This window comes from Barbatula barbatula (assembly GCF_947034865.1).
Source record: "Barbatula barbatula genome assembly, chromosome: 15".
Taxonomy (NCBI): domain Eukaryota; kingdom Metazoa; phylum Chordata; class Actinopteri; order Cypriniformes; family Nemacheilidae; genus Barbatula; species Barbatula barbatula.
The window spans coordinates 1,318,898-1,345,375 of record NC_136778.1 but is presented as its reverse complement, the minus strand read 5'-3'; the positions used below and the strand labels follow the sequence as shown (position 1 = coordinate 1,345,375).

Here is a 26,478-nt window from a genome sequence, read left to right as displayed (position 1 = left end):
GCGAGTAGCTCACAGACAATGAACATTTGACCTAAACATAGACCTATAAATTGTTCATTTTATAATCAGAAAAAGGATCTCTGAAATGGTCTGTTAATTTTTTCCGCGGCTGTGTTTTCAGTACTTCCTAAATTTGAAGTGAACGTGGACGTACCCTCCGTCCATTATCATGAAGATACACTAGTTGGGACGGTCAATGCCAGGTTAGTGTTTGTCTTGGACAACAAAATAAAGGTTCATAAGACACCTGACGAATATTGAAAACTTGTCTCTTTTCTCTTCAGATATTTTTATGGGAAACCCGTCAGTGGTGTCATGAATGTTTCCTTTGTTCACTTTTTCCATGGTCTATATATGCGATACCAGGAGGAGTCAATGGGAAACATGGTTTCAACAGAAGCATTCTTTCATTCAATGGTGGATCAATTAACTATTAACCATAAACCTATTACCAATTGTAACCATTAAGCGCAACCAATAACCAGTGACCATATCTGTTAACAATTTACTCTACATTTCATCTCTGTTGTAGATTGATGGCTCTGCTGATTTTAAATTTGAAATACCTCGCTTGGACAACCCTTCTGTTGGGAATCTATATCCAAACTACGAAAAATACAGAGGCAGAGAATACATCGACATCAATGTGAACGTGACCGAGCATGCTACAGGTGTGTCCCACCTGCCTACGTATATGTGTATCCTGCAAACAGATACATATACTGTCTAAACTGACGCTGAATACTGTGAATAATCTCATGGTTTTAAGTTGTTTGCGTTTTCTGTTTGTGTAGGATTGACATACAACAATAGTGCAAGAGTTTCTATTGTGAAGAGTAAATACAATATAGAGTTCCTGCAACATCCACAGTTCATTAAACCGGCCATGGCCTTCTCTTCTCTGGTAAACGCATGTAACATTACATTTACGTTTATTCAGTGAGCTTTATTGAACGTATGTTTTTGCTGAATGATTTGAAAACATTTATTCATTTGTATCATTTTTAGTTCTTCAAGTTTAAGCCTGAAATAAGTCCCAGTGAAATAAAAAATGCGATGCCTATTTTTCCTTGAAATATCGTGGGGTTTATTGTAAATAGCGTGGCAATCTTTTTTTTTGTGTGTGACCGCATAATCTTCAGTTAAAATCTGAAAATGGACATCCGTCCTGTAGTGACTATCGATCTTAAAGGACGTTTGAAATTTTAAAATGCAATGGCTGTTTTTATACATCAAATCACAGCGAAAAACTCAAGTCACGCCCACTTCTTTCATTATTTGAAAGTCCCTTTCACTCGGAAATGCCTCAAAATTAAGAAGTAAAATCGATCGCAACTTCACAGGGACTTTAAGGCCGTTTCTCAATTTCAAGAACACAAAGAACGGACTTGTGATCTTGTGGAGAACGATCTTGCCAAGCAGCCTCGGAAGAACGAATTTGGATGGACGCACCGCAGTGACTTCTGGGGCTGCATATGATGCATCCTTGATATCGAGGACAAATCCGGGTACTTTCATGCGTTCTCTGTTCTTGTGCTCTGGAACCGGACTTTGAAGGTTATTGATGACGTAGACCCCGAGGACACGAGACCGCTGAAGAACTTATATATTCTTCTCACAATATACATTTTAATTTATGTTTTTTTTTCTATTATAGGTGAAGGTATCCACGTATAACGGCCAGCCTCTGACTGATGAAGAGCGGAGGGAAGGCATACGGCTGGTCATCACCCAATACAAGTTCGGTCCCTGGATGATGAATGATTATGGAGATGCAGTGGCACCTACCCTGGAACATTCAAACCCTGTCTCTGCTTTCTCTCCTGTTTACAATCTTCCCGTTCAAGAGATGACGTATAATGTTTCTGCGGATGGGATGGTGTCATTTAACACTACCTTAGCTGATGAAATGGCCTCGCTTGATATAGAGGTGCGATCATTCTACACTGAATTTCAACCTTAAATTTCTTTTATTTGTGTTTCTCATCATATGTCTGGTGTTTATTTCAGGCTCAGTTTCGAGACACAGTCAGTCGGTTGCAGCTGTACAGCAGGGATTCATCACCCAGCGGATCTTACATGCATCTGCAAACCAACAGTGATCCTCAGGTAATCCGGCGATTTGTGAAGCTCGTGTGATGTTGTTTTAGATGTCAGCCGGTGGTTTTGATTGACTGTCTGGTGACTTTCACAGGTTGGACAGCCTTTGGCTTTGACCGTGGAAAACAACGTTAACCTGACCAGATTCCACTATGTGGTAAGTATCTCCCAGCGGGGGATATCAAGTTATTTCGCCAAAGCCACTTACAGTGAGGATACAATGAAGCAATACATTCTAAGGGAAGATAAACTATGAGTAGTGTTATACAATATTACAAAGACAATAAGCAATTTGACACAACCTGTTGCTGGGGGAAGAGAGAAAGGAGAAGTGAGTGAGATCAGAGTGAGTATCAGCATGTAAACAATAGATCAGAATTTGCCAGTTTGAGGTCAAATCAAAATTTTCAGTTTAACTAGTGATGACCAGTGATGTGTCTGCAGGTGATGTCTCGTGGTCGGATGGTGAAAGCTGGAACATCAAAATCCTTGCATTTGAATATGTATCCTGATCAGTCCTGGACTCCGCTGGCCTGTATTCTAGTTTACTACACACTGTCTGACGGGGAGATAGTCAGCGACGCTTTACAAGTCACTTTTACAAAAGTCTTGACAAACACAGTAAGGGCACGGTTCATCGCTTTTATGACATCACATGTGTGTAAGTCTGACCGGGATGATAAAATGGACAGATCAGCCTCTAAGATCAGGAATATAGTCCATATACTTTCTCTAGCAAAGAAGCAATTATTTTGTAACACTTTATCGTAGTGTGCTATACTGTATTTCAACTAAAAATCATGAATAATTTCAGTTGACTTTCTTTGTACTAAAACCACATTATTAAACTTGACTTATAGTGACAAAAAAGGTTTATTTGGCCCAAACCTGTTCTCAATCTAAATTTTTATTGTTTACATTTTTGATTGTGTAGACGTTTGAATACATTTATCACATAGTTTACATACTTAGTTTACAACCTCAATAGGAGCATAGCAGGATACCTAGTGCACATAATTTTTTATAATATGTAACTATAAGTATAATTTCAATTGACTAGTTTAATAAGAGTATACTTCTGTGTACTTTCATAAACTAAAAATGTGCTACAATTATGCAAATTGTAAACTATCAGAATATCTATTCTATACATTCACTTGTAAGTGAGTTTACTATTGTAATGCACTTTATGTACGGTTAGAAGTATTTTAATTAACTAAAATGTTGGCAAATATTGTCCCAAGAAGTATTGAACTAGTACAATTATACTGTTAGTAACTTGATTTAAGTATAGCTACATGAAGAACTTAACTTAGATATACTTAACGGCATCAATTATTTTGGTACACTTTATTGTGCACTGTTCTTCATTTAAACATCAAAAATAATGAAGTATACTTTCAGCTTACATTTCATATACTTCTCTAAAATATGCAAATATGTTTTTTTCATATTTTAGAGAAGTATATGAAATGTAAGCTGAAAGTATACTTCATTATTTTTATTATTTTTGATGTTTAAATGAAGAACAGTGCACAATAAAGTGTACCAAAATAATTGATGTTCACTAGAAGAACAAACTGAAAACATAGTTGTAAACTAGTTTTAAACATGTTTGAGTATGCCTAAAAGTACTTTTATAAACCAAAATCTATGTATATGCAGTATATATATATATATTTTTTTATAAACTAAGTTTAGTTCCAAGAAGTATTGAACTAGTACACTTACAATTATACTGCTAGTACCTTGATTTGAATAACTTTACGGGGTATACTCAATAAAATGACATTAAAGTACACTTATTTTTTGTTTCTTAAAAAAGTTATGTATCTATAAAATGGCTGCAAGTTGTGTAATATGTGAATTTCAGGTGTCCCTGAGGTGGAGTCAGGAAAGTGCAGAACCAGGAGAATCCATTTCTTTATCCGTCTCTGTTTCCGAGTCTGGATCTCTGGTGGGAATTCTGGTGGTGGATAAGGCGACGCTTGACTCTAAAACAGACAATGGCATCTCAGTCAAAACGGTACAATGGTCTTTACTTTATTTCCACTCCCAGAATAATCTGTGACCTAACTGGACAATGTGGAAGTCCTGAGAGGTTTCGAGGCTTTTGGGATTTCTTTGTTTCTCACCTGATGTCATATCTCATTCAGCGCATTGTATTTTAAGTGTGAGAAATCATCTTCGGGAATAGACTGATTTCCTATTCTACCCGTTGAAAAGACTATACATAACTACAATAACTCACACGGTTCTGCCTATGTAACTCAACGCCCGACACCGCACCCGAGTTTCACTTAACCACAAAAGATGGAAACTGGGTGAACAGGTTTTAAAAGTGCTGAACTTATTGTTCGGGATGTGAATTGATACAGTGGGTCGGTGACGACCAACGCTGACCCTGAAACAGCTTTTCCACATTTTGTTTGAAATTATGAAAGAATGATCTGAGATGAGCATCTGAGAGGTTTTGTTTGTGTGTTTTGCAGGTCCTGGAAGAGTTCATGTCGTACAGCAGTGAGATGACCTATTCAGATTACACAAGCCATCCGTATTCTACATTCACGGTAGATCAGATTCATGAATATTGTCTCAGACAGGACATACTGTACGTATCACCTGTCCGACACACAGATAAGAGAACGACATGCCTTTCATTCTCCAGAACTGCGGTGTCATGGTCCTGACAGACGCCAAACTGAACCAGGAGAACAACATGATGTTCCTTGAATTTCGTAAGTCTTGAGACTACAGACATGAACTTCCTGTGCTGTCCATTTAGCAGAAAATGGAAAACAAAACTATCATCAATAATGCTCATGTGTTTCACAGCAGGAGAGATCGCATACACGGACCAGCCGTCAGACGGGCCCGTTCACGAGACAAGAGCGAGAAATTACTTTCCTGAAACTTGGATCTGGCTGGATGCTAACACGGGGTACCTGTTTGTTGTTCACCAGAGACGCGAACTGTTTCGCTTCCCTTTATGAGATCTCTTTCATTTCTCAATTACTGTATGTCTCATAGACATCAATGAGATTAAATGGAGAGCAAATGATCTGAGTCTCATCTCAGATATTTCTCTTGAGAAAAATAGTAAAAAGTCTCACAAATGTCTCAGAAGAGATGTCAACAAAGTCTCAAACTGAGCTCAGATTTGTCAAGTCAAATTCTCGGAGTAACATCTGAGACTAATTTGATACATAAATGAAACTCAACTGAGAACTCCATCAAATCTCCTGAGCTACGAAAGAGCAATCTCTTAAGATTTGCTTAAGTATCCTGCAGTTTTTCTCCTTTCCAAGAGATCTCAAGAGAAACGACGTTACAGCAACAATTCACCCAAAAATTAAAATTCTGTCTTGAATTCCTCACCATTAAGGTCTGCCAAACCTGTTGAAATGTCTTTGTTTGGTTGAACACTTAGATATATATTTGGAAGAATGTTAGAAACTGAGATTTGTCTACCATACCACCTTTGACTACCATGTTTGTCAAGGGTGCTCCCTAACTTCTTCGAAATATCTCATTTGGTGTTCAACAAAACAAAATAAATGATACAATACTTGTTTCTACTATGGTAGTCAATTGTGCTTCAGAAATCTCAGTTGCTCTAACGTTCTTCTGACATTTCAAAAGGTTTGGAAAAGCTTGAGGTTGAGTAATTCATGACAGCATTTTCAATTTTGGGTGACATATCCCTTTAATGCTCTATTGAAATGCAGCTATAACATCTATTTTATATTCCAGTAATTCCACCTCAAAGTCTTTTCCGTTCACCGTGCCGGACAGCATGACGTCTTGGGTGGCGTTTGGGATTGTGATGTCAGAAGGTCTTGGTTTGGGCATCAGTGATCCTGTAGAAGTAATATATCATTAACACTTCTTTCTGAATATTGACACACGTGGACAACACAGTTGATGCTGAGTTTTCTCTGTCCAGCTGACGGTATTCCAGTCTTTTTTCCTGTCTCTCAATCTTCCGGCGTTCCTCATCCGTGGAGAACTTCTGCTGCTGGAAGTCAATTTATTCAACTATATGGATGTGGATTTGGAGGTGGGATTTGTGTCTGAATTTTAAACAAATTTAATTAAATGTATTTTTGTGCTGTTTCCTAAAAATGGATCTGTTCAATTGCAGTCCAACAATAGTGTTTTAAATCGGTTATTGTTTCACATAAATACGTGTCACGTTATGTAAAAAGCACTTTTAAATGATGCTTTATTTTGATTTAAATCCACAGGGATTATTATGGATTTATTATCTACTCATTTCTTTTCACAGGTGATCGTGATCATTGCAGAAAGTCCCATGTTTGACTTTGTGTCTCCAGACGGTGAAGTAAATCCTTTGGCTAATGTGGGGAAGGTCTATGTCAAAAGTCAAAACATCACAAGCGTTCTGTTCCCGATCCGTGCCACGGTACTGGGAGAGATTGCCTTCTCTGTCAAAGCCACTTGCATTTACACTTCAGACTTGGTCTACAAAACCATTCTTGTCAAGGTGATTTTTTGACTAAAGTTCTAGAGGGTGAATCTCATAAAAACATGTTGTGAGCTTTTATTTAACCTGAATATCAACTGGAAGAAGAAATGTTTTGCACAAAGAAAATGAAGCCAAGAGTTTATGAAAATAATCGTGACATGATTTCATGACAATTTAGCACTCTACAAAATTCTTATTGTGTACTGTAAATGCAGTCTCTTGTTAATGCATTTTTTTCTTAATTCAAAATATATTTGATGAAACAATTTTGACAGATTTTTTGACACAAGCTTTAAAAAGGCCAGGGTATGGTCATTATCCGAATGTCAGATGAATCCAGGATAATATTTGTAAAATCTTTTGTTTCCTCTCAGCCGGAGGGAATGGAGCAGTCATCCACTCAAACGTTGTTTCTGGAGTTTCCATTTAATCAGAGAATTCTGTCCAGATCAATGGAGTTTATGTTTCCAGCATTCGTGGTTCACGGCAGCCAGAGGGCCAGTGTGTCTACTGTGGGTGAGCGTCACAAAGCAAAAGAAGAACCGTTACTTAGCTAAACTGATCTCTCCAATATTTTAAATTTAGACTGCGATACCTAGCTCAACACTACAGGACCCATTCAACAAATTGTTTATTCAATAAAATGAACATACAACAAAATTCAACAAATTAACTTTAATAATTACACAATAAAATGATATTATAAATAAATATTATCGTAAATAAAATAAAATATTAATAGTCTATATAACAGTTATTTGCTACAGTAACTGTCCACACAAAAAAGTGATTGCAAGTACAATACTGTACATAAAACAATAGTATAATATTTATTATAGTAAAATTCCTATATACTGAAGGTTTTTAAATAGCCAACACTATGTGATGCTATTTACAGTTTAGTATAGCATGCTATAGTGTACTAGTTCATTATAGTCAATACTATAGTAAACTGTTCATGTGGATAATAGCGGTTGTAAAACAATAGAGAATGTGATGCTATGTCACGTCGCGTTGAAAGTTGCGCCATCTTGGGAGCCATATCATACATATCAAAACAATAACAGCAGAGGGGTATGATCTTCCCAAGATGGCGGCGCCATTGCAACATGAGCAACATGACATCAGCTTTACGATAAAAGTCTCTATCATCCGTGTGCTCATGACAGGTGATATTCTGGGTCCGTCAATTGGCAATCTGGACTCTCTCATTCAGATGCCCTATGGCTGTGGAGAACAAAACATGATTCATTTCGCACCAAACATATATGTTCTCCAGTATCTGAGGAGCTCAGGGCAAAACCAGGAACAGACGTGGAACCGAGCGATGAGCTACATGCTGGAAGGTGTGTGTGTCTGTATGCTCAATACACGATACATGCGTCAGATTCACCACCTCAACACATTTGTGTGTTTCATTGCAGCTTATGAACGTGAGTTGTCGTATCAGAGGAATGATGGTTCATTCAGCGCGTTTGGAGACAGCGATCCATCCGGCAGCACGTGGTACACATATCAGATACTTCAAACTAAATTCTATCCATAATGTCCTGGTAATGAAGCGAGCGAGAGAGTGATTGTTTATGTTGTGTGTTTTCTGATGATCAGGTTATCAGCCTTTGTGCTGAGATGTTTCCTCCAAGCTCGGACGTTTGTTCCCATTGATCCATCGGTGATACAGAGGACGGCTTCTTGGCTGGGGACCCAACAGAACACTGACGGATCATTCAGAGAGCCAGGTTACGTCATTCACACAGAACTCCAGGGAGGTCTGGACGGGCCCGTTTCTCTCACAGCATTCGTCCTCATGGCGCTGCTGGAGGACGATGAATACCGGGTCAGTTACAAGAACTATTGATCAAATTAATTTTAGTTGTAATTGTGCTGATCAGACACATGTTTGTTATCATATTTCTTACTGTTATGGGATCTCTCATTAGGAATAATTGTGTGTTTTTTGTCTCTGGTAGAGTTTATATGAAGAAAGTGTGTCTTCCGCCAAAAGTTACCTGACCGCTCAGCTGTCTCTGGGTATCTCCAGTAACTACAGTCTGTGTTTGGTCACATATGCGCTCTCTCTGGCCAACAGCTCTGTGGCTTCAACTGCCCTTACACAACTTTTACAAAGAGCCATCATTAGAGGTACATCTCCTTTATTATACTGTATCCCACTGACAAAACATGATTACGTTATTGTGGCCAAAAAGTTCATATTATTCCAACCAAGGGCTGCAACGACATCAGGTTTTACAGCATGATAATTGTGGCCAAAATAATTCACAATAACCATGTTGTGATATCTTTTAAAATATGCCTGCTGAAAAAACAATACAAAACCATTATTTTTTATCATTTTATTGAAACTGTATGGTTTGTGTTGGTCTCAACTGGTATGTGTTGGGATCTTTGGTGGGATCATTAAAGGAGTAGTTCACATTAAAAAAGTCCCCATTAACTTTCCATCGTAATTTATATTCCTACTGTGGAACGTCAATAGGGGCTCATTTTGAAGTGTACTACTCCTTTACATCCTACTGGAATAATCTCCCAAGCACACTACAAGAAGGTATTTTGTAACCGTTTTAATGTTAACGGCTAATGGTTTCTTATGGTATTTTTTGGAAACCATTAGTATTTATTTAATGTATAATAAATACACCGGCGCCATATTGTGCAACTAGCCCATTGTGCCTCATTTGGTTCAACTTATTATCAAATGTCCCCGTGTTTTACTCACTCTCAAGACATCCTAACTGAATATGATTTTCTTCTTGAAGAATAATGCATTCTGAGTTATAATAAAAGACCTTTGTTAAGACCATGGAGCCATGTCGAGCAGTGCTTTGATGGATGGATGTACTTTTTGGAGCTTCAAAAAGTCAACACCCATTCACTCCCATTCTACCGCTTGCAAGTAAAAGGATATGTGGTATTATAACTCCGACTGCATTATTGTTCAAGAAGAAAAAAACATTCAGTTATGATGCCTTGAGGGAGAGTAAAGCATTGGGAAATTTTCATTTGGTAGAAAAGTATCCCTTTAAGGCAAAACTTTGCTAATTATTTACATAATTAATATATTTGTAGAATTAACACAATATCGTTAAGCATCGTTTTTAATATCAACGTTATTTTCAATAGAGGAATGTAAGGGCATCTCTATTTGCAATATCTATTGTTGTAAATGTTTAAAAATATATATGTAATCAGTCAAGTTTGTATTCAATTTGAATTTGTGTTTCTGAAAAGCGTTTTTAGACATTTACCATCTACTGTGTTAACCAGATCCTGGCACTGGAATTATGAACAATATTTGATGTTACATGTTTTGAGCTTTACGTTCTGTTTCTTTTAGATGGAGTGCCATTATGGAGCTCTTCAGAGAACGTTCTGTCTAGCGTCTGGCAGCCACGTTCATCAGATATCGAGATGTCTGCGTATGTGCTGCTGTCCATGAACAGACAGGCACGCATGGATGAAGGCTTCATGCTGATGAAATGGCTCAGTCAGCAGAGAAACCATCTGGGTGGATATGGATCTACTCAGGTAAACTCTCTCAGCTCACAATACAAACACAATGAATGATCCTTCAGAAAACTTGTTCTGTTGGTTAGAGATGGGTCAAGATTGTTGAATAGTCTAGGTTGACATGTAAGGCTTATCTATTTACAGTAGGTGGCGACAAACAGTATTCATAATCGTACAAATGACACATTTTCAGGAAGGTGAAAATTTGGCAGTACATGGGCCGTTGGTTGCAAATGCTAAATATTATAGTTTAGCTTTTAACATTATGGTCTGATAATCTTTTTTATCTTTATCCATTGATTTCTATGATTAGAATGATTAGCAGCCTCTTAATTTTAATTTTGTAAATTTTACCATTTATACATTTCCATTCCTCTTCTTAATAGACATTGGTTATGAGCGTTTTGAATATGACGGTCCGATTACAAACCCATTGACAATTTTCGTATAATTTCAAAACCTACCAAAATTGCAACCATGCCATGTTTTCTACATATCAGATCACTTTCTGTGTTTCCTTACGCCTCTTTGTTCTGTATTGATATGTATAAACTGCAAAGCTGTTCTAAAGCGACGCAAAATTATCATTTTAATTGTTACATTTTAATAATATTAATATTATTTCTCGCCCGTACAGCCTTCTTGTCATCAGCCGGATTGTAATGAATCAGTGTTTTTTTGCATAAATCATGCAAAATCAGAACTTAATTTGAATTAGTTTGGACCTTAAAATGAGTCCATTTAGATTTCATGCGTTTTTATCATGTAAACACATTTTTCATTCCACAGGACTAATGTTTGGTGATGTTGTGTGTTGTCAGGACACGGTGATGGCGTTGCACGCTCTCTCGGTCTACGCCAGATACGGCAGCCCTGAGTTTTTGGATCTGTCCATCACCGTCAACAGTCTCATGGGTCCTGTCGCCAACTTCAACATCAATAAATCCAATTACCTGCTTCAACAGAGCCAAGACCTGCCTGTTAGTCCACATCAACTCTAAACCACAGAGTTGATATCAAATGTTTCTCTTTCTAATATATCGTAGTTGCATGAAGATGCCTCACGGTGTAGATGGAGACTACATCCTAATGTCACTGGGGTCATAACAAAATGACACTTCATGAGTTTTTCTAAATCTGTATTTATTGTTTGTACAGATGGAAGCAGAAGACAGAGTAAAGGTCGAGGTGGTCGCAAGAGGTCAGGGCTTTGCTCTCTTTCAGGTACGTGAAGTATTGTCTTCTCTTTCCTACTTACCAGTCATACAGATTTTATTCAAAAACACAAAGACATATGCTGGATTTTCTTCTTTCTTTCTATGCATGTTTTTGATTTAAGCTTTTTTATCTTCTAAGCATCTTCCCTATCTCAGGTTAAACAGCACACTGTACATTTTTTTAATTTTCTGTAAACTGGAAAAACAGGAATATGTCGTAAAAAAAATCGGTAACATTATTGGATACAAGGACTTGCTGTTCTGTAATTTTATAGTTTTTGACCGTATTTCGAAAATAAACTGTAAAGAAATCTTGTTAAAAAACAGAAATTTTGTGGCAGCTGGGACGCCAGAAATAAACTGTAAAATAACAGTAGAATTACACTTTCCCCCTTCATGTCTTTGTCCTGTAATTTTACAGTTTTCGACCGTATTTCCAAAAATACACAAGAAAATCGTAAAAAAAAACATATGTGAAATTACGATTTTTTACATATTACGTCGAACCTATAGTGCAGGTAACATAAAAAAATATTCTAGCAGCTGCATTTAATAATCAACGCCCATAAAGAAAAAAGAAACAAAATGCAAAACATATTCTGTCATCATTTGTCTTCTGCGCGATTATACCTTTGATTGTTGACCATAAGGCACATCAAACAGATCCAGACCCCATTTTCCCCATCAGTAAAATACCAACAACATATTGAGCTGTTTTGGGAGTTCAACAATCTGATCTTCAAAACATTCTCAGGAGCAGAGATTAAACTCTGTTATTCATCATCAGATGTTGAAGTTGTGAAAATTCTTAAAAGTTCATCTAAAAATCCAAATTGTGTTATTTTCACTCACCCACATGACGTTCAACGTGTATTAAGATCTCCCGGCGTCTTCAGAACACAAAGAAGGATTTTTTAGGGACATCCCAGAGATTTTCAGTCCTCCTCCGAGACATCATTGTTATAGTTGTTGTCAAGGTCCAGAAAAGTTAATTGCTCCATCCGCTCATAGTGATGAATTATTTTGAAGCTACGACAATACTTTATTTGCAAAAAACAAACCCAAATAACAACTTTTATCAATATAAATGTCAGTCTATGGTGCGCATTCACGAGAGCCCAAAATACGTTTCCTTTAAAACAATCTTTATAGTTAAAAAGTTTAAAAACACAAAAATGATTGTTCTCTTTCTGACTGCGTCAGCTCACTGTGTTCTACAACATAAACGGACTGAGGACGTCCCGCCGGCGCCGCGACATTTACACCGATGACGACTTTTATCTGTATATAGATGTCGTGGATGATGACACATTCCATATGAACATGCACATATGTTTCAGGTGAGATATCCAGATATTTCCTGATCATTCATTTGAAGGACCTTATAATATCTTAATAAACATACGGATGGATGTCTGATTGACAATGTTTTGTTTTCTCTTGAAGTCTGAGACCTGGCAGGGGTCTGAATCAAACAGGTATGGCCATCCTGGATGTGGGTTTGCTCACCGGGTTCAGCTTAAACCAAGACACCGTCAAGACGGACGATGTCGTGAGAAGAATCGAGACGCCTCCTGGAGGAGTTATCCTTTATTTAAACACAGTGAGTTCTGTATTTATTGAAATGCAGCCGGCGCTTTTTCATGCATGAACGCTCACGTCAACTCTTTCTCAGGTGAATACAGTTGAAAGGTGTGTTGACATACCCACCATCTTGGATTTCAAGGTGGCCAGCGTTCAGGACGCAGTGGTTATGATCTACGACTATTACGAACCTTGTAAGCCCCATCAAAATCCATAAACCGTTCTTATCCGTGGATGTTGATTTTGCTCTGTTTCACTGCGTGTTTTTGGTGTTTCTCTTATTTCTTCTGCAGTGCGTAAGACAGTCCGGTCCTACACGTCTGTGAAGAGACGTGACATGTCCGTGTGTTCTCTGTGTGGCTCTGAATGCACTCAGTGTCAGAATCAGGACCCCTGGTCCACCGATGGGACGTCATCATTTAACAAACATCATCTTTTGTCTCTCATCGTCACCACACTTCTCATTCTCTTCTCGTTCTGTAATTAATCAGTGATTGAGATCAGATTGACTTATCAATAAATATGAACAGCCTCTTTGTGTATAAAATGAACCTAATCCATGAAATTCAGGCTGACGTCAATTATTTTTGTAATCAATTTTTAAATCATTGTGTTTCATGAGCATTCTTAAAATCATTATTCTGTCAAAACCCTCCTTTTGGTTTGTGGTCTGTGACAGACAAATGAAACAGATTTGAATCTCATCCCTTACCTTGAACGACCCAGGTTATTTTAGACATTTTTAATGTGTTGTGTATTATGTAATTTTAAAATATTTTTTATATAGCCTAAGTAATAGCAGTTTAGTCTCAAAGGGGTGTTTGTACAATAATACACAATAATCATCTTCTGTATTATGCTGCGTTGACATCATGACAGCATTACTGTATTTACTGAACATTTTAGGTTTTGTCAAATTCAACTTTAATATGTTGGAAATAAGTTAAATTAAGTTATGCAAAATATCTTCATGAGTCGATTCAACTGAATTATATTGGACTTAAAAAATCAAGTTGTAAAACTAGTCAGTTCAGTTCAATATAATTCAAGTTTAATTGACTCGTAAAGCTAATTTGATTTAACTCTAATGTAATGAAGCTGTTTAAAGTTGTTAAGTTGATCCTGGTGAATCATCAAAGATGTCAATTATTTCTGTTGCCATGGAAACAAGTCATGTCTAATTCACTCGACGTAATGCAAAATAAATGTCTGTTTTGTTCTTGATGCTTTTCAAATGGTGAATTGTAAATCCGCGAACTTCTCTCACATCATTACACTGTGATTTTCAGACGAGACGTTGTGGTTTTGTGTTTGTTTAGGTTTTTCTGCAGACAGGTGTCTACATCCCAAACCAGCTAAGTATAACAGTAAAACCTGACTGCAAAACTATTTTTTTATAAATTAAAGCAAACGCCAGGAGTTTTGAAATGTCGAGAGAAACATTTCCCTCAAATCACCCTGAACTTAGTATATATTCAATTCATTTTAATTACGACATGTTTCTACGGTAAATCTACGGTAAACAGATTCACTCGTCCCGTGTTTTGTTCACAATTGAGCGAAGAAATGACCAGCTACAGACATTCAACGTTTCACGTTTTTAATCGCATTAATGAATGACTCTGGCTGAGACTCATACAAATGTGTCTCATGATCAGACACGACGCAAGAAAACCACAGACTAAGAATTTCGTTTTTTGGTGAACTGTCCCTTTAACAAGTAACCTTATATGTGAATTTACAACACAGCATCATCATGCACAGAGAACGTGCTCAGATGCATTAGCAGATGTGCACAAGGTCTGTTCTGTTTTACAGAACGCTGTGGTTTTCTCTTCACAGGTGTCTTTCTTCCGCCACCTCATTAGTTCAGCCCACATGGAGAGATTTAACTAACAGGAAACGCATCATAACACAAGTCGGGTGACCCGCGGGCCCCCGCTTCCTTTTTTACTCCAAATCCTCAACTTTCATGTCATGTCCAGTGTAAACACAATGACGGATGCTAAGATGTGTAGAAGCAACTTCAGCGAGTTTATTTAAGTCGAACCCCATCCGTCCAGCTCCAGATTTATTTTTTAAGGATGTGTGATAAAGCAATAAGCCACGAGAGGCTTTGAACTACAGGGATTTTACTTTTTGCGCTTATTAAACAGCAGAAACAGCAAGATAAATAAAAGTGCTTCTGATTTGCTTTATGAATCAACAGTTGGGTTGTTCAGCATGATCTGTTTACCATGCGAGAGCTGTTATCTATTGACAAATAAGCTCATCCAACATGTTTTACATATTTGTAATATTGCGGTTTTCCTCAGATCTCCCTACAGGCTTCTTTGAAGCGGTTTTAGTAAACTCACATTTGTTTTGCGTTTTTGAGATCCCTCATGTGAATATTTGGTTTATATATCGGTGAAATAAAAATTGTAAGATACATCCTGCGCCGATTGTCACAAAAAGGTTGTAGTTTCCAAAAAAGGTGTCCTAAGCTGCACAAAGACAAACCTTCTTTGTACTTCTTTAATTAGATGTCAACCGGTTTGATATTTTGTTATAGTATATTTTAACATTTTTAACCTCGTTTCTGTTTGAACTGAGTCGAATTTCCTTCCTCCGATGAGTAATGTCAAAGATTGAAAAATAAATATCCTAGTTACTTAGTTACTTAATACATCACTGAAGCAAACAGCAACAGATAAACATGACATCTGGTTTTATAACAGCGTGCTTCCGCTGTTCTGTAATGTCGTCTGTTTGATCTTTGGGAATAGCGCATGCATCAAAACATGTCACTTTCACATAAACATGTTCACATCCGCAGCCCATCCGAATGTAAACAAATACCTCCCGTGAAACATGTTTGAATGGCCGAGCGAATCAGACACCGTTGTCTCATCTCTCCGTTGTGCGTGAAGTTGCGTTCACGGGTGGGGACTGGACTGAAATGAAGACGAGTCACATCCCCCCAAGTTGCATCCAACACATTAGCCATGTGTTCTCTGAGCGTGAGGTCATCAGGTCAGGAAAAGAAGTCAAAGTCACACCCCATAGAGCAGGTCTAGAAATGCAAGACTTTGCTAAAAAGACAAGACGTTGTCCTTGTGTCAAGGGGTTCAAATATAAACCCAAAATTCTTGATCTGGGTTTTCCATTAAAGCACGTTGGACACGGATGATTTTTGGGTTCCGTAATCGATCATGATGTAATTTTACAAGCATTGATACCGACTGACTCACTGGCGTTCAAATCTCATGAATCATCTATACCAGTGTGACTCTGTCAGTTATGTAAGTGCTTTAGATCTATTACACATCTGCTATAAACCCAGTGTCCCGTTTCCATGGTCACCGTGATACTCAGTGGCAGATAAAGTACAACTGTTGGCAGGAGATTTATCTTGTGTGGATATTTTATCCAGAGGCTGTCGAAACAACACTACACACTTTCTCCCCAGCGGCTCAGAGGAAATGACTCAATGTCTGTATATCCACTTTGATTCGGACGTTCTGGCCGTCATGAAGATCTGGACTGGCCCTTGAACGTGGCCGCCACCAGGGGGCAGGCGTAGATAAGCTTTGATCGATGCAAAGACGTCTCATAAGGTGTGCAGTGAATGTTTTGACTGTCCTCAGCGTGAGACCTAACCTCACTTACGCATACAGCTGTGATAATTCCAACAGCCACAAACACGTGACACTGCGGGTATGCTCGGAGGCTTGAAGAGGGGAGGCAGAACTTTAAATCATCACAGGTGTGCTCGTGGCACAAATGCTGTTCCAAAAGCTACCCTGGTGTCAATTTATTTCAGTACCTCTTTTTTTCTTTTGAAGAAGAAGAAGAAGAAGAAGAAAGCATGAACTTGTGAGTGCATGTGCATTGAGGCCTGATGTGATTAGTTGGTATGGTCTTGCTTGTACGTGTGAGCATTTTCTAGAGTGTTGCTATGTGGTTGCTTATAGACCAAAGTTAAAAGAGCCTTCTTCAAATCTCTCTCATTCGGGTTGATACAAATTCTAATGGTTTCCATTATAACCTATCATATTAAAAACACTCAAAACGTATTTTCTTATAAGTCTATTCCAGTAGAGTTTAATGGTGTTCTATTGGGTCTCGTCCAATAGATGACATCACAACAATAAAACCCAGAACATTACCAGTAGAGACCCCTAGATACCATTAAAATTAACCAATTAAATTTGTAATCATAACCACTTATGGTTTCTCAAATGGTTTCTATAGCTTCATTCAGCACCCTGCTGAAAAAAAACATAGAACCCCAATAAAAACCATTATAGAAATTCTGACGGATTCAATTATACCCTTACAACCAAATAGCTTTATCCATTATAACCATCACAAAATTCCTTTTGTTGTGTGGTAGGATTTAACATCCCACCAAGAGAACCATTGCCCAAAACACACTACAAAAAGGAATTTTGTGATGGTTATAATGGAAAAAGCTATTTGGTTAAATGGTATTTTAATGGAATCCGTCAGAATTTCTGTAATGGTTCCTATTGCAGTTCGAGGGTTTTTCAGCAGGGAAGTAGAACCATCACAGTTTCCATTAAAACCCAAACAAATCCCTATAAAACCATTATATCTCCTTCAATGGTTTCTATTGGTTTTCTTCAGCTAGGCGTGATCGGTCAGAAAAGCAAAACCCTACAAAACAACTCTGAATAGAAAAAAAGTAATAAAGTATATTTGAGCATCTACATATCTACATATGTTCAAAGACATCAGATGTAAAAGCTTCCAAGTGCTGTCTGACATTTTTCTTCTAAAAGGACTATTCTTATTAGGCTCCGATATCTGTGCAAAACAATAGAAACCATTAAAGAGGTTATAATTTATTATTATTTTACATTATTTAACTTTAATGGAAAAGAGGACATATTCATTGCCATTAAAGTGAAATCACTGAATCTTAGTGTAAGTCTAAATTTTAGAAGAAAGTTTTGGTGCTTTTGTGTCTTGATTTATTCAGTGCTCAGGGTTTTTGTCTAAGTCTACTGTGCTTTTATTTTGTCTATTGTGCTGGAGTTCGACCCATCATTTATTTGTACATTATGGATGATGCCCAGTGTGCAAAATCCAAAGTGTTGCTGATGCTGGAAATATGAGGTCTTTACATCCGTCACTAAAGAGAGAAGCGCTGCAGTATAGACAGAAGTTCATCATTTGTGAATGATCATTTTGTTTTAGTCTAGAGTCTTGAGGGTTTTTGACTTGATGGACCTCTTAAGAACTAAGGCCAAATATTTACAGCATCTTAAGCTTTCTATGTAAATTCACTCCGGCGAGCATGTGCATTGAAGCAAAACCATATAAGCTTTCAAATCCAACTTATAGATTGTCATCCATCCCATTTGTATGGAATATAAATAAAAATAGAATCAAAGTAAAATTAGTTTTAAGTGTGTTTAAAGTATTCACGGCTGCATCTCTATGCTTGAATATTGCATGTTTCCATCCTAAACCACAGAGCACGATACATTTCTCTGAGCTTTTTGGGTTTCTGTATTTATTCTGCAATCAGAACGGTGTATTTCTGAATGTTAAATATAACGCCGAGTTCCAGCACCATCATTATCAATGAGAATTATTAAGTCTTTTAATGGAGCGTAACTGCTAGCACTAATGCTTCACCGTTTCCCCATTCCACTAATTTGTTTGCAATGAAATCTCGCTCTGAGCCAACGTGACTCCCTCCAGAAGCCCACGGAAGGTTATTAGATTTCAACCCCAATATAAGCGAGTTAGATCACATCAACACGGGATCTCTCACACGGACGTTTTCATAGCTTACACTAGTAAATGTGAACAAATGAGATTAGTCATCATCACCATTGGACGATGGAGCGATCTGGCGGTGGGGCAGCGATGATGTCATTCATCTGAGTTACCAGTAGGAAAGTTCTCATTTGTTTCAAACACACAAGCAAACATAACCTTACAACAGGCCGCGGTGATGATGATGATGTCATCTTCCAGCATAGATGCCTCATCTTCTCATGGAAAAAGCGTCTGACTCCCACTCGAAGATTTAATCTAAACACACATACCTCCGTCTGGGGTCTGTAATGTGAATGACCCACATTAGCTCTCTCTCTCTCTCTCTCTCACTGGAAACTGTGAACAGAGCTTGGCAACGCATTGTTCTTTGTTGTAGAGCTGCTGCTATGAAAATGTTTATTTAAATATGATGACAAAATCTGTTTAGATTTTGTGCTGGGAATCGCTTTGTTCCATAAATACCACTGATGTCAAAATAACTCGAAGCAGCTTGCATGTCCCCTGAACTCTTGGTCGAAACTCTGGAAAAGACTTAGCAACCGTGCAATGCCCCGGCAACCACAATTCACATTTCCGTGTTCAATACTGTTAAATGTCATTATTATAGTGTGCTGTTGCTCATTTATAGCTCAGGAGATTCGATGAAGAAGATTGAGTTTCATTCAAGTATCAACTTAAAGGGATAGTTCACCCAAAAAAGCAAATTCTGACATAATTTCCTTGAGCCTCTTGTTATTGCAAACCTGTATGACTTTCTTTCTTCCGCAGCACACAAAAGAAGATATTTTGAAAAATGTTGATTAATAACGTGATATCCGAGCGGCAGTGGCAGCCATTGACTTCAGTTTTATGGACACAAAACCAATGCAAGTCAATGGCTGCCATCGCTGTTTTCTAAATATTTTCTTTTGTGTTCTGCGGAATAAAGAAAGTCGTACAGGTTTGACATGACAAGAGGTTGAGTAAATGAAGGCAGAGATTTAGTTTCGGGGGGACTATCCCTTTAAGTCTCCAAAGTTTCTCTTAAAGTCCCTTAGGAGAAATCAAAGTTCAACAAATGAGACAATTGTTGAAATTCACGAAGAGCATATGGAGGTGTCAAATAATCTGGATTTGGGTCAATGGGCAGCATGAGTTGATATTGAGATCTCCATTCATATTCTTCTCAAACTCTAATGACAAAGACATTTTCAGTTTTTTCAGGAGAAATATCTGAAATGCAGATGAGGCTCAAGCAAAACTTTCCATTGCTCTCCATTTAGTCTCATTAATAAATAATTGAGATATAAAGGAGATCTCGTGTGATTTTTATTTTTGATGGGCAGGTCTTTTTAAAGAGAAATAAAAAAGGTCACCCCTGACTAGAGTTTAGTTTAGAAATGACGTAACTCTGACTGCCAACCCTGATTTACATCGAGACCCAAAAGGAGTGAGAAAAAAGACATATTTAACACGACTGGAGCTTTCCTCTGCTTAAAAGAAATGCACATTGAAGAGGTCGGGAGGGGGTCAGAGACCCTCGAGGGTTGGTTTCCTGCCCCAGAAGAGAGAGAGAGCGCGTTCGGTAGCCACATCTAAATGCGGATAGTTTACGAGTTGGGAATGAGACACAGTCTCCATGTGGACTTCTGTGGTCTCTGTTTGCCTGGAAATATGCTGTGTCAGAATTCAACGGCCCGCCTCGGGAATAAAGGAATTCACATGATGAATGAATGCTGACCAGTGCTGTACACATCTTGGCCAGTTTATCTGAATGACTTGCTTACATTACAACACTGTCTGAGGTTTGGTTGGATTTGGGTTAGTTTTAGATAAATGAAGCAATGAAGCTTTGTGTCTGCTGCTGTAACTTTAACTTTGCATAGATGCATTTTAAAATTCATGAAGAGTGAACAAACAATGACACAATTTTCATTTTTGGCGGAAGAGAACCTTAAGCTTTTCCAGACAGCTGTGATGGTTGTGTGATTTGTTGGCAGTGTATTGCTATATCTTCCCATAAGAAATAAGACAAAGATGAGCTCTTTCTCAAATAGTTTTGTATCTCAGATACTTCTCTTGAGAATAGAAACAAACGTCTCTGTCAACAATGTGTCAAACTGAGCTCAGATTTGTCAAGTCTGTGATCAAAAGTGAATATTATTGAAGACCTCAGTATGACCTTAAACATTTCTCATCAAATTGAATGTTTTGACCTCTACAATCTACATTTATTTTACACCACCACACGCTTCCATACAATCCATTCAATTATAGTCTCATTTTAGAAGAAACTTCTGAGATTTAGTTTTATGAAGCAACCTCTGAGCATTAACATTTTCCTCTGGTTTGCCCTTTTGAGATGTTACTCTACCAAGTCTGTAGTAAAATGAGCCCAAGTCTCTTTATTTAATGGTTCGTCATGTTGATTTGAGTTGAAGCCGGGCTCAGCAGGAGAGTTCACCCGCAGATTTAGGCAGCTACTTAACAAACAACGCAGACGTACGGTAATGATAAACAGATGTCACTGTTTTCTGCACTTTTCAATCTGGAGATGCTTGAAATCAAAGCTTGTACTTTCATCCAGACTATAGTGTGATGTCAAGGATTTTCACTGTTGTGTTTTCTTATGAGTGATCTGAATAAGGATAATAAACTTTACAGCACCTTTAAATACTTATAAGTATCTCATGGCTTAACACGATTATAATTAGTCTCGTGGCTTTCATGACATATCGCTTATTGCTCCCCGAACTCTTTGTAAGTCGCTTTGGATAAAAGCATCTGCTAAATGAATAAATGTAAATGTTAACAAGCTACAGTTTCAAAGAGGCTCATACAGCACCACAGAGAGTCCTAATAAGAAGTCTAAAAGACGTATACCAGAGCGAAACCTGATATTCAATTCGAAAGAAAATGTAAGAACTCATGAGAAGTGGGTGTTACATACCAGAATGAAGTCAGATGGTTTGGGGTTATGAAGTAATACGGATTGGTAATGTCAGGAGGGGGGGGGGGGGGTATTTATGATGGATGCTCAGGGAGATGTGGACGTTATTCTCATCCCTGCTCTCATTGGCTTTGGTTTCTCATCGAAGATTTTCTTGAGTGCCGAAAAAATCTGGAAAATATTCCAGCATTTGTTTGTGATCGTCTAGCACTTTACTGGCTGCTTTGATATATTTTCTTACGCTCTGAAGACTGAAATGTTATGCATTCAATCACTTCGAATGTACATTTGGGTTTCATAGATCTGAAAAGTAATTCGATTCAGACTTATGAAAAGGAATAACAGAAAGTCGAGTCCCGATTGTAAATGTGAGGTGGAGCTGGGGATGGAGGAGGGTAATTTGCTCCTGAGCAACATGACAAACTGCTGTTAGCTGAATGAATTTTTAAAACAGAATGTGATAGTGTCACATTTCTATGGGTAGATAAGAAGCAGCTGATGCGAGTTTGACTCACGTGATCAGCCAGAACTAACACATGATTTATATAGTTAGCGTTTGTTGTTGTTATTATAAGACGATTTACCGATAAATCTGTTTGTCTCACCTTTTGGAAAAGTAAGAATCTTTCAATTTAAGCAGCCCTTCAGTCATTGGGTAAATAAATGAGTAAATTGCGTTCCTCCGGATTCACAAATACTTCGTAAACATCAGATTTGATAATAGAACGCATGTGTATGTTAATGAATTCCAATCATTCATAAATAACGCGTTCATGCACGCTCATTCATAATTAGCATAATCCCCGCCTATGAATTACAGCTACATCTAGGAATGCTGTGGAATCCTCTGGATTCCATTTCCAGGTTTGGCACATCATATTGAATAAATGCATAAGAGACGCCTAACAATAAATTAATGAATTAACATGTGTCCACCAAAACATTTGTAGCCAAGTGAAATAATGTCTGGTGCTCGTCTGAAACAGCCAGCCGGTGGTGCTTGAGCACTTTGGGGCACTGGGTTTTTTCTGCAGACGCGTTGGCTGATGTGATTTGCAATATCTACGACAGTAACACATTTCGTGCATCTTACTTTGAAAAATTCCTGAATAAAACAATGCAGTAACCTGCAATACTAACTTCCCCATTGTTGTGTATGATGGTTGGATAATGTAGTGTTTGTCCCGCCCCTCCTCCACTGTGATAGGATGGTAGTGTAAAAAGGGACTATGACGTGCTCTCTGTTTTGCCCAAAATTAAAGAGCAAAAAACTAAAGAAAACCAGGACAAAAGAACTTGTGAAATATCATTAAGATGCATAGTGCATCAAAACACAGGGTCATCAGTTTGTCTAAAAGAATACAGGAACTTTTTTTACGAATTATTTTAAATACTACGAATATTTTACGAACCATATACACGTGGTAGGGAGCAGGGGAACATTTCTTTGGTACCAACTAACATTTTCATGAATCCAAAAATTACGTCAGAACGAACGATTTATAAAAAAATGGATTCTGCTTGTGTTTCTTGAACGAGGCCCATTGTGTTTAATACGTTACACAAAGTTGAAGTATAGATAATAATGTGAGCACTTCTTGATGTACTGATGTTTCGAGAGTAAACGCTGTCCGTGAGTGATGGGCTGAATCTGAACTCTTGCTTATTTAAACAAGGAGCAGAAACCTAATATGTCAGGATCCCTGAAGATGTTGTGGGTGATGGTAACTCAGAGTTTAAAAAGCTGGAAGTCCAAATGTTCAAAGCCAGATGGACAGGGTCTCTCAAGGTAACTGTGATTTTAAACTTTGAGTAAGACTTTGAAGGCTTTTCTATACGTGACTGTGCTCGAAATGCTTCTCTGTAAAAATCAGAACATCCTTAAGAAAGATTTACATCATTTATTGAGGTTTATGCTTTAAACAAGAAAATGCTTATTTTTCAAACTCTATATTTAGCACAAACTCGCAAGAAAAAACACCCTTTTATAAACTAAAATTTTTTGCCAGTTTAGTCCCAAGTGGTATTGAAATAATACACTAGAAGTAGTACCTATACTGTAAAATATGATTCTGTGTCGTAGTAGATTTCATGAAATTAATTGAGTAAACTTTAACTAAGAAAGTTTTGTTCTTTTTTTATCCAAAATTTGAGTTAAATTGTAGAGACGTGCTTAAATATTTAGGTAATTTGACTTGATTTATTCATGGCATATTGCATCAAAAAAACTTTTTCAAAGAACTTAAAAATATTTCGCGTAATATTGTTAACAGAATTTATAAAAGTAAATACCCCATGTAAGATACAGTGTAAAGTATACTTTAAAATATCCTTGAACTTTGTTTAAGTAGTTATTTTCTGTAGGGGTGTAAGCCTGACTCAATGTAGAATGAATTTCTGCATTGTACATTTTCTCAGTTGCTGCCGCAAACCTTTGGCATGAAACAGCAGGAGAACAAACGCTGAAATAAAATGTGTCAGTATTTCACAACAGGTTAATGGAAGGACTTAATTCACACACAAGAGCTGAAAGGTTTCCGTCTTTAACCCGTGATGTCACAGATGTGGCATTTTCAATTCCAATAATCCAAAACACATCACTGATTTGAGGTCGACTCACCAGTTCCAGTCCCAGTTAAACTCCAGGCCAGCGTGCACCTCTTCAAACTCTTTAAAGTGAGATTGATGGGCAAAGCGCCGCTTCAAGTCATGACATAATGTATATATAGAACTCTGATGTATACTTTACAAGACTCTGATGTAAGTGATACTTATGCTATGTGTGTTACGGTGTTTTTGACAGTTTGCCTTTGAATGCTCATAAGTGTCCTTTATATTCATTTAAAGGCATAGTTTACCCAAAACGAAAGTGAAAAATAAAAGTTTAAAACATTTCTTCTATTCTGCTGAACACAAAGTAAGATATTTGAAAGAATGTTAGTAACCCGAGGATGACATCTGTTTGGTTACTGACATTCGTTCAAATATCTTCATTTGTGTTCAGCAGAACAAAGAACCTGAAGCGAGTAAATGATCACAGAATTTTTTGATTTTCATTTTAAGTATACTTTATGTAGTAACTATACTAATAAGAAGTGTACTGTAGTATTAGTTTACTATTTGAATACTACTTAATACACTGAAAAAATGACACTCTTACTAAGCGTTTTTGTCTCTGTTTCAGTTAAAATATCTAAAACTTCTTAAATCAATTGACAAGAAACGTGACGATGTGTAGTCTTTTTATGAAAAATAATATAAGAATTAATGTACGAATATGGTAAAAACAAGCAAAAACAAATCTGCCAAAGGGGCAAGAAAATGAGTTTAGTTTGACCTTTTTCTCAAGTGACAGATTTGATTGCTTGTTTTCAACATAAACTTACTTAATTCTTATATTATTCTCCTTAAAAAGAGACTTGATATTTTAGGTCACTTTTCTTGACAAGAAAATGCATCTTTATTAAAGAATCTTTAGATATTTGTAGAAAACCAGACAAAACACTTGTCATTTCTTGCAGTGAAGCACTTTTTAGTTTATATACTTCTAAGTATACTTTGTGTAGCAGTAGTAAACCTTGAGAACACAACTAGTGTTACTAGTGTTAGTGTTAAACTTTAGTTTACCAATTTAGTACTTCAGAAGTTTAGAAGTATACTTTCATAAACTACAAGTTCAGAAGTTTTTACTACTTGTATTGTGCGTTTTCTTATAACCTTAATCATACTAAATCATATTTTATTTCATTGTTTTTTACACACTTAAATATTCTATGTACCTTAGTTATTCATTTTCATACTTAAAATATACATAAGACACACAAGTACCGGTGAGATGGACGTGCCACCATACAGTTGTTGAATTTAGCGTTTGGTTGGTTTTCAATATCAGTAAACAAGCACAAAACAATTATTTTGCATGTAATAAAACATTTATTATTCCCATTATTCACTTCTTGTGATGGATGTTTGTAGGAGCTTTAACATTTCCTCAGCTAAGGAAAATGTTTAGTGTATCATACTTATCTAAGTAAATGACAAGATATGTTTTATTGTCCTGTGAAATATTTCTTTAGTCACACATTCATTACGAACTGTGTTTGTTGTTTTTCAGCACACGAGTTGCTCAGTTTATTATTGTTCAACCTGTGACGGGATTCAGCAAACTGCACGTCTGCATAAGTTATTGAATTTCGAATGAAACATGTTCACGTTAGCATTATAAATAAGAAATGGTTTGTGTGGTTCGCACCAGGTCCTGTTGAAATACTCCAGCAGAAAAAGCATTCTTTGAAGGATTTATATCTAATTCCCCATCCACGGTATTCCACATTTTCTGTTTGCCAGATTTCAGGAAAAAATGTGACCATGTGGAATTTCCCTTTGAAAGCTCATTTCAACCATCTGAACCACACATGAACAGTAAGGGCGGGCCCATCCTGTCAGAACATACGTGAAATGAAAGCAATGTTGTGCATTTACCAGCCCTTCATTGTGAAGTCAATCTTTAAACACAATAATTGGAATAATGTGAAGTGTGCATGCATCCAAGGGAAACCCTTGACCCTGAGGTTCACAAGTCCTGTCAGGTTAATAGCGTTTGGAGGCCTGCGATTGGTTGCTGGTGATGAATGCTGTGTTCTTCTGCACTTTACTCGGTCTGCCGGCCGGTTTCAGACTCCATGACCTGCTGTTTAGAGCTTTTAGCGGAGCGAGTGATGTCAGATAGCAAAAAACACAACAGTAAATCAGACGAGGTTGAGGTTTACGCGGAAAAAGTAACACCCTTGCCTTAAATCAAAACCACCTCCAGGGAATGAAAATAAAAGGCCGCC

The 26,478-nt window shown here is 37.3% G+C and overlaps 1 protein-coding gene across 1 annotated transcript; it reads left to right on the top strand.

Moving 5' to 3' along the window:
• Positions 1 to 290: 290 nt before the first annotated feature.
• Positions 291 to 14,210, top strand: cd109 (CD109 molecule). The gene is made up of 26 exons (XM_079473965.1): positions 291 to 417; positions 533 to 671; positions 795 to 904; positions 1,658 to 1,930; positions 2,011 to 2,109; positions 2,195 to 2,257; positions 2,545 to 2,721; positions 3,974 to 4,126; positions 4,593 to 4,670; positions 4,769 to 4,838; positions 4,936 to 5,041; positions 5,854 to 5,968; positions 6,047 to 6,160; positions 6,389 to 6,607; positions 6,964 to 7,105; positions 7,759 to 7,935; positions 8,014 to 8,095; positions 8,198 to 8,426; positions 8,560 to 8,731; positions 9,945 to 10,135; positions 10,939 to 11,097; positions 11,276 to 11,341; positions 12,538 to 12,674; positions 12,781 to 12,937; positions 13,010 to 13,112; positions 13,212 to 14,210. The coding sequence occupies exons 1-26, from the start codon at positions 316 to 318 to the stop codon at positions 13,403 to 13,405; spliced, it is 3,627 nt and encodes a 1,208-aa protein (XP_079330091.1). The 5' UTR covers positions 291 to 315; the 3' UTR covers positions 13,406 to 14,210.
• Positions 14,211 to 26,478: the final 12,268 nt, after the last annotated feature.

What these genes read in the sequence shown, in the direction of transcription:
- cd109 (XM_079473965.1), top strand. Translation starts at nt 316, where the DNA reads ATGAATGTTTCCTTTGTTCACTTTTTCCATGGTCTATATATGCGATAC. An exon ending in GATGAGCTACATGCTGGAAG is followed by an intron (nt 7,936 to 8,013) that starts GTGTGTGTGTCT and finishes GTTTCATTGCAG; the next exon opens with CTTATGAACGTGAGTTGTCG. An exon ending in AACAGAGCCAAGACCTGCCT is followed by an intron (nt 11,098 to 11,275) that starts GTTAGTCCACAT and finishes TTGTTTGTACAG; the next exon opens with ATGGAAGCAGAAGACAGAGT.